An 8,140-nucleotide genomic window follows, 5' to 3' on the forward strand; every position below is an offset into this window, starting at 1 on the left:
GGGGACAACAGGTATAAACCAGATGCTTGATGCTCTGACTTCATGTTTTTGATTAGATTTTGACTTGGATGGCAATTTAGCTCCACTTTTGTTACTTTATTTGGAACCACATATGGATGCAGGCTCACAGGAAAGGTTTTGGAGAAAGTGCTTACTGCTAGAAGATCAGCACCACTCTTATGTCTTGACTGATCTCTATACTGTATTCTTCTTGCTGAAAACTGCTGCTGGAAATTTCAATTTTGTTCCGGGAGTCATCCCAAAAGGATTAATAAAAAGAAGTCTAAGTCCCGTGACTATACTGCGACATCCAGCAGCAGGTTAGCTTAGCTTTGAAAAAAGACTGCAAACAGCTAGCCTGGCTCTGTTCAGAGGTACCTAAAATGATCTGGTTATTAAACTGAGCAAAACACATTAACAACCATGAGAATGTATTTTTTGTCCCAAATGCAGATAACATTATAAACCAAGAATTTGATAATAGCTGGGTATATAAAAGATGTCAACAAAACATAATTATACTCAATAAAAGAAAAGAACCAAACAGAGTGTTAACTGAACAAACTGATATATATAGTGGTTTGGCCAAACCAAATAAAACACAAGGGTAACCCCCCCCTTGACATGGCAGCACATGGTTTGGCCCAATGAGCTGGCTCCAGGATTTAGATTTTTTCAGCCCTTAGCCACACCTTTTGCTCCTCCAGGAAGTGATTTCCCTCCAAAGACCAAGGAAACTCAAACACAAAAAACAAAACAATGGATTCCTATAAAAATTGCCTGTGTAACCCTACAGTGTTCAGAGTAGTAACATCACACCAGCAGTGTGATGTTAATTGTTTAGTGGTGGTTGAACCTGTGTAGGGAGCAAGCTAATGAAGTGAGAGAGTTTGAATGCAGCCCCTTTTAGGTCACTAGTGATACCAAGTGGGGCCTTTTTTTCCTAACCGGTGGTTAACCACAAACTGCCTTTCAATTCATCTGGAGCCTGTTGGGCAGCCATTTTTAGGCTAGTGGAGTAAAGGGAAGTCAGGGATGAAGCCATTGAGGTTTTTCTAGGAAAGAATAGGGAAGTCATTTTGAGCTGGAACTTTATCCTCTGACCAGATCATTATCTCGGGGATGTAATATCATGTCCTTGGACAATTTCCGAGCGGGAATGAAGCGTTGAGATCTGCATCGCCACAAAACTGCTACAGTGTTTCTGGGATCTGGCGCCAATGATTCACAAGGGGAAATGAAAGCAGATGATACTACACGCTGATCTCACACGTGCACGAATCCGTAATGAATATCGTCTTATCTGTGCAGACAAACTTGTATTTTTTCTCCCAGTCACATCCTGGTTGTTTACTCCCAGCTATTGTTGTTGTTGTTTTTGTGTAGTTTTTCTGAAGTCAGCTTCCAGCTGTACAGCTCATCTTGTACCTAGCAGCCTAGATTAGTAAGTAAAATGGACATCATTACTGTAAATTACTGGTTGGGCAGTTATAATAATAACAATTATATATAAGAACACCTTGGCAGTGCCCAGGGGGTGAACTGACACCTCCCCAGCTACCAGTGCACCAACATGCTTTGGTCTGTATGGGGACTTGAACCAGCGACCCTCTGGTTCCCAACCCAACTCCCTATGGGCTGAGCTCTTGCCACCCCCATCATATATATATTGTGTATAACATTTAATCTGAATGCATACCTGTTAAAATGATCAACTTGGGTTATGACTCTAATACCTTAATTAAATGGAATTCTCCATTTGTAGAAATGTGGATGATAATTATAACATTGTTAATTTAATTTTTTTAAGTAATGTGAAAGATTATGTTGACGATAACAAGGTTGGATGCACTTCAAAACTCAGTTTAGAACCACTTAAGTTTTTTCTGCACTTCTGACTTGGATTACATTTATATTCTTTTTTTTAGTTTATATGGTGGCCTCATCATGTTGTTTGTCTTTGAGGTCTAGGTGTGAGTCTGATGAAGCACACATTCATGTTTTGTTTTAGTCTGCTAGTGCTCGCAAAAATACTAAATAACTTAAAACAAGTAAATAAAGGGAAAACAAGCTTGGTGTGCAGCAAAACCTTCCGCATTTGGATTCTTTCCCATTCCGCCCTTATACTGCTGCATCGAGGATTTAATTTTTTTCTGATGATGACGATGTTAACGTTGGTTCCTCCCATGTGTCTCTTCAGCTTTTGCTGGAGCATCTGGAGTGCCTGGTGTCCAGACACGAGCGGTCACTTCGCATGACGGTGGTCAAGCGGCAGGCTCAGTCTCCCTCAGGAGTCTCCAGTGAAGTTGAGGTCCTCAAAGCACTCAAGTCTTTGTTTGAACACCATAAAGCCCTAGATGAGAAGGTAAGTCTTCATTACAGCAACGTTTTGTTTCAACGTTTTGGACATCACATATTTCCATGTATGTGTGTCCTCTCGTAACAAGCTAGATCAGCAGCTCATATTGTGAGATCTCTGTTCAAATATTAATGCATTACTGTATGTTGCCATCCAACCTAATTGGCAACCATTTCATTAACTGCTCAATTACCATCCTACAGAATCACTGAGCTGCAGACATATTTTGCTGCCACAGTGTCATCTTTGTTTACTTGGTATCATTTGTTGGTTTTGGTCCCAACTGGGTTTCTCCCGCCTTCTCACAGCCTGTTGATGTATGACCTTAGTCCCCTGTGTGATATCGCCACAGCCCCTGTAATCCATTCATCCTCTCCTCTAAAAGTCATTATTTATAAAGTATGTCCAGCGACATGCTGTTCAGTGGAATAAAAGCCGCCTCGGGCAGCTGGGGGGGGCATCCCAACCCGGACCTCGGCTAACTTCTAATCCAGGATCAACCAACTCTGAGATCTAGCACGGTGGTCCAGTGTCACCACGCTGTCCACGTAACCGCTCCATCAGAGTTTTGACAATCCTAGAAGAAGACGAGTTTCCAGAGGAAGAGAGGAGTGTAAGAGGAATTTTCTCACAGCAACTGGTGCTGTTAAGAGCAAAAAAAGCCTCAAAACGCTGCTTTGAAGCCACAGCAAAGTGTTTGTGAGTCTAAGGGGATAAGAGGGCAGCGGTTTCTGCTGCTGCAGTAAGGCTTCTTTTCTGCTATGTTAACCCCTGATTGCCTTGACTGGAATTTAAGCAGTAGGTATTAAGAATGCATTCATCTGGAAGAGCCTTTGCTATCAGTCCAGCTCAGTGGAAGCTAATGAAATGGTCCATTGAAGAGGAGATCTGCAGGAAGATCATCACCCATGTTTTTTTTCTTTTTTCTTTCCAGGTAAGAGAGAGACTACGGGTGTCACTCGAGAGGGTGTCCGCCTTGGAGGAGGAGCTCACAGCAACTAATCAAGAGGTGAGAGCTGCTGCAGCTATTACGTTAAAATTATAGGCCCGTTCGAATCGATACTCGCTGATCGCCGCCCGTTGCATGCCGGTTAGATTTGTGTCCGACTTGAAGCCGCAGGTTTGAGATTTAGGCAGCGCGGTTGCTTTTCACCAACTGCTTGCTGGGAAACACTGGGCTCTTAACTGATTTAACAGCTGATTGGTTCAGAATCAACTCAACATGATGACCTTTCATTGAATCGGAGGGATTTTAATTGACATTCCTCTGATTTAAAGGCTTTTTCTGGACAAACCATGTGTTGTGTGGCTGATAGTGACGCTTAGAAGTTAGTGATCTAACACGGTCAGGTCATGGCTCATATACAGTCTGATGTTTATTAACATCAGCAACGGAGCACGTGTAGAGCATTTTACCAGCTACTCTGTCATAATAAAAACAACTGGAGACTGTGTTTCAGCTGATATATGGGTCTGATAACATTTTATTTTATTAAATCGGACCAAACAGGATGTGAGTGTTTCTTTGACTTCCTGTTCAGCATGAGGGCTGTTGGAATCGGCTGGAGACTGTCCAACTTTACCGCAGATTTTTGTCACCGCCCCCGGATGCTGCTCTTGTGCATTTTACAGGCAAGGGGCAGTTCATCTGGAACGAGCCTAATGAATGTTGTATGTTTGAATCGTCTTTAGTATGATGGATGGATGGATGGATGGATGGATGGATGGATGGATGGATGGACGGATGGAACAATTAGTACTAAATTGAAATATGGGAACAGAAATTTTGCCGGGATGTTCAGAGATGAAATACGTACAATTCAAGAGTCAAAATGTAGCTTAAATGAACTGAAATATAGCCATGCTGCGTGAACAGGAATACATTATATCCAACATGTGCACATGTACAGTACATGGTTAGACAAACAAAAGCAAGGAAGGTTTAAAAAAAATACACTGAGGCGCTGTGATGTGTTTAAAGTGTGATACCTACAAAAGAATCAATGGAAAAAAATAAAAACCAATCATGGAAATAAAAGTAATGTAACCGGCATTTGCACCAAAGTGTGTGATTGATTGGGATTGCACCAAAGATGTGCATGCCCCCAGCTCTCACCTTGACAAAAAAAAAAGTTTATCTACAGTACATATTAGTTAAAAGCAAACCCAATGAAGAAAAAATGTAAACATTAATAAAACAGTTATATAAAAAGTCAGCAAACGTGTTACTGTAGCACACTGTACATTTAAACGAAACCATTCAGACTCACAGAACAAATGTACAGAATTATGTACTGCTCGTCTGTGTAGATGTAAATATAAAACATAATGTGATGTGTCCTGAATTTTGTGTCAACTGAAACACCCAGTGCACCTCTGCAGGCTTCACTCGCCCTCATCTGTACAGAGAACAACAGTGTGCACATGAGTGGCTGAGGCATAGTGCTGACAGAAGAACGGCCACTTTTGAAATAGTAGCCTTACTCCTTCTCCTGGCTCGGGCAGGCTGAAGTGCCAGAGCAGCTCTCGCATGGCAGATGGCTGTGTTCCCGCTGAGGAAAGACCCTCAGGCTTGCACTTCACAGCCTGTCAGACATGCCAGTCTGACACTCAGGCCTAGAATAAAAGTTGATAAGGAGAGGGGAGGAAAAGGGGAAAAGGAAGTGAAAAGCAGAGGGGGGAAAGGTTGGAAGGTGTGTGGAGTGGGTGGAAGGAAAGACAGCGAGGTTGCGAGAGGACATGCAAAACGAGCAAAGACAGAAATAGAGCTGGCAGGTGGGAAGACAACGCAAGTTGTGTGTGGAGGTGTGTGTGTCAGTGAGAGTGCACTTGGTCAAAGCACATCGGACACGGGGTGGATTGGAGAGGGTGAAGGAGAGATTCACCGATAGTAAGGTTTGAGAGACACACTGCGTGTTTGGTGAGTAGATGGTTGAGTGTGATTGTGCTCTGAATCCAAGATTAGATAGTGTAGGATCTGGGCAGAAAGTGAGAGAATGAAAAAAGCAGTGAACAGTTAAAAACATAAAAAAAAACAATTGTGTCAGGGTGCTGGTTCCCAAAGCTGTCCATCATTTTATTTTTTATTTTTTTTCAGCTTTTGGACAAAGTCTGCTTTTTAAACTGAGAAGTCCCAGACAGACATCTCAGCAGAGGATGTAGCACTTTGAAATTGTTTATCACATCGCACAGCTATGGTTGGAAAGACCGTACAGTTAATGGTTAACACTACACTTGTCAGTGCGGTGGACAGATGAGTGATTGGACCTTGCAGCGGTGGAAGAAGCTGTTAAAGCTGCTTTTGCAGAATAAAAATGGCCACGATTCAGAGGCTCCAGGGAGGCGGGCAGAGCCGCCAGCCAACAAACCGGTAATTGATTTGTGACGGAGGTCTGGTATGAGTCCCTTCTCCCTATTGGGGTTTGGACTACACGGCCAAGCCAGACGAAATCATCAGCCTTTAACCTCGTGCAGTAACAGGTGTTTAAGTGGCCACACACTGATTGCTGATGGTGAGGGCAATTTGCAGTTATGGAACAAACTTTAATACAGACTGTGTTGGAATCTATCTGAGGATAAATGGTTGTTTGCTGTTTATTTATAGGGGACATTAATCAACACATCTACATAAGTGTCAGCGCTATCTCAACAGCTAATTTGCACCTACAGTCTCACCACAAGTAGAAATGGACAATACAGATAAAAAATTGATCATGTAAGAAACAACTTTAAAAACCATTGCAGACTAAAAAACCTCCATGTCAAGTAACATTTTTTTTTAATTGGTGAGTCCAGTCCACAGAGTCTTGTTTTCTTTAAAGCCCTTGAAAACCTGATTTTCAATGTTAAATATTGCCCTATAACATGAAATAGTCACGATGAACTTAAATGTTTAACTCGGTTTGAATGACCGTGGCCCGTCAACATGAGCAAACAACCCCACGACTGTCATCAGATTTGATTGAAACAACGCTGCATCCAGAAGGATGTGACATCCCCTTTTTTCACCGCCAATTCAAACCAGTGAGAAGAACACAGAAAACGGCCCAGCCAGAAGTGCTTCAGGGAAAATAAACAGTTGGCTGAAAAGGTTGCGTTCATGTAAGACTCAGCCCTTCGGACTATAAAGCTAATAGACAAAATACATTTTTCAGAGCTTTTAAAACAGAATCTGCCAGAGAAATGACAAATTGAATAGATCTTTTCACTTCTTTAAAAAATAAAATAAAACAAAGGACTCAATAAAAAACAGCTCAATAACATAAAGGAGGTCTGCCTTGGGACCAGTCATGCCTAAGTAAGATGGAAGACTTTGTCAGAGGCAACATGTTCCAGTTTTATGCGGCCGGTTCTAGTCCCGTGTGGTAGCTCTCACATCTTTCCAAATAAATCCCAAGGTATCAGGCACATTTAAACACAAAATCAACTCCCTTTTCAGCTAAAAAGAAGTGTTTTTTTTTTTTTTTCTTTCAGGACTTCCGTTTAAGTAGTTACAGCGCTGCTCACAAGTTTAGGAAACCATCCTAAAGTTGACTAAAAAGAGGGTTAGGAGTTAAGGTTAGGGTTAGAGAATAAAAAAAATCATCTGCCAGTCTCTATGGTAATTTAACATAGGGGTGTGTTATACTTATGCCCCCCCCCCCCTTTTATTTATTATGATACATTATTCATTCACAAAGAAAATTGGTGTTCTTAAAGGTTGGATTTTTCCTAATATTTTTAATCGAGGCATTAACATCAATTTCCAAAGGATTTTTTTTTCTTTTTTTTTAATCAACTTTAGCATGGGTTTTTGTGTGTGTGCGCGTGTATGTGTGTGCGCACATGCATTTGCTCCAAAGTGTGTTTGATTGTGATTTAAGCACATTGCAGAAGAGATGTGCATGCCCCCAGCTCTCACCTTGACTAAATCAATCTTTTATACTCTAAAACACCCACCCCACCGTCCCTTCACTCCTCCTCACATTTGTCCAATCTCTCCTTCATCACATTACCTCAGACAGTCCTCTCCATCCAATACAGAAGTGCTAAAGAAAGATAAGGAAGTCACGATGCTGTGCAGTAAAAAGGCCCACCTCGTGCTTCTTGTCCCTCCGCTCCCCCTCCGTCAGATGTCAGCCTTTGATGAGAGGTAGCTCAGCAACATTAAAAAAAAGAAATAATAGGTGCCATGTTCATTTTGCATCTGTCAAACTTCTCCTCTTTGTAATTTCCGAGCTGGAGATGCATCTGCAGCACTCCACTCCATCATTTGTTGTGCCTCTCTGTCGGGTGGTGTTAGCCTTTGATCTCTGTGCTGGATGAAATTGCAGGCAATCTCGCAATAATGGTACAAAAACACACGGAGGCATAACCATGCTCTCGTTAAAAATAATAAACCGAGACGTTCTGCTGTCGGTGTGAACCACCCAAGAAGAAACTGATCTGCTGCCAGTGAAGTCTGAGGCTGAAGACTTTAAGTCTGAGCTTAAAGTGAGGGAAAAGATAGGAGGAAATCATAGCTGTATGTTGATTAAATTACTGGAGTTATTCAAACCTGCACTAAAGTATGCGGAGGATGTTTCGCAAGAAGTTGTAATTTTTAGGAGGTCACTTTTTAATGGTTAACAGACAAGTTTCAGGTTTTGGAAAGTCTTGTTTTACAAAGTACCCCACTAAGCAATTGACGAATTGCAAGTTGTTCAGAATGCAGCAGCAAGACTTTTGTCTAAGACCAACAGGAGATCACATACAGTGGTGTGAAAAAGTGTTTGCCCCCTTCCTCATTTCCTGTTCCTTTGC

General features: G+C 41.8%; 1 protein-coding gene across 12 annotated transcripts in view; it reads left to right on the plus strand.

Moving 5' to 3' along the window:
* Positions 1 to 8,140, plus strand: part of ppfia2 (PTPRF interacting protein alpha 2) — a 188,865-nt gene that overhangs the window by 119,776 nt on the left and 60,949 nt on the right. For all 12 annotated transcript variants that reach the window (XR_004327812.1, XM_032505504.1, XM_032505505.1 and 9 more), the window contains 2 exons: positions 2,201 to 2,365; positions 3,294 to 3,368. Coding sequence is in view for 11 of the 12 variants with exons in the window: in XM_032505504.1 (XP_032361395.1) it covers positions 2,201 to 2,365; positions 3,294 to 3,368 (240 nt within the window). In the remaining variant the exon portion in view is untranslated. The remainder of the gene's footprint in view (positions 1 to 2,200; positions 2,366 to 3,293; positions 3,369 to 8,140) is intronic.

Source organism: Etheostoma spectabile, chromosome 23 (assembly GCF_008692095.1).
Source record: "Etheostoma spectabile isolate EspeVRDwgs_2016 chromosome 23, UIUC_Espe_1.0, whole genome shotgun sequence".
In the NCBI taxonomy this organism is placed as follows: domain Eukaryota; kingdom Metazoa; phylum Chordata; class Actinopteri; order Perciformes; family Percidae; genus Etheostoma; species Etheostoma spectabile.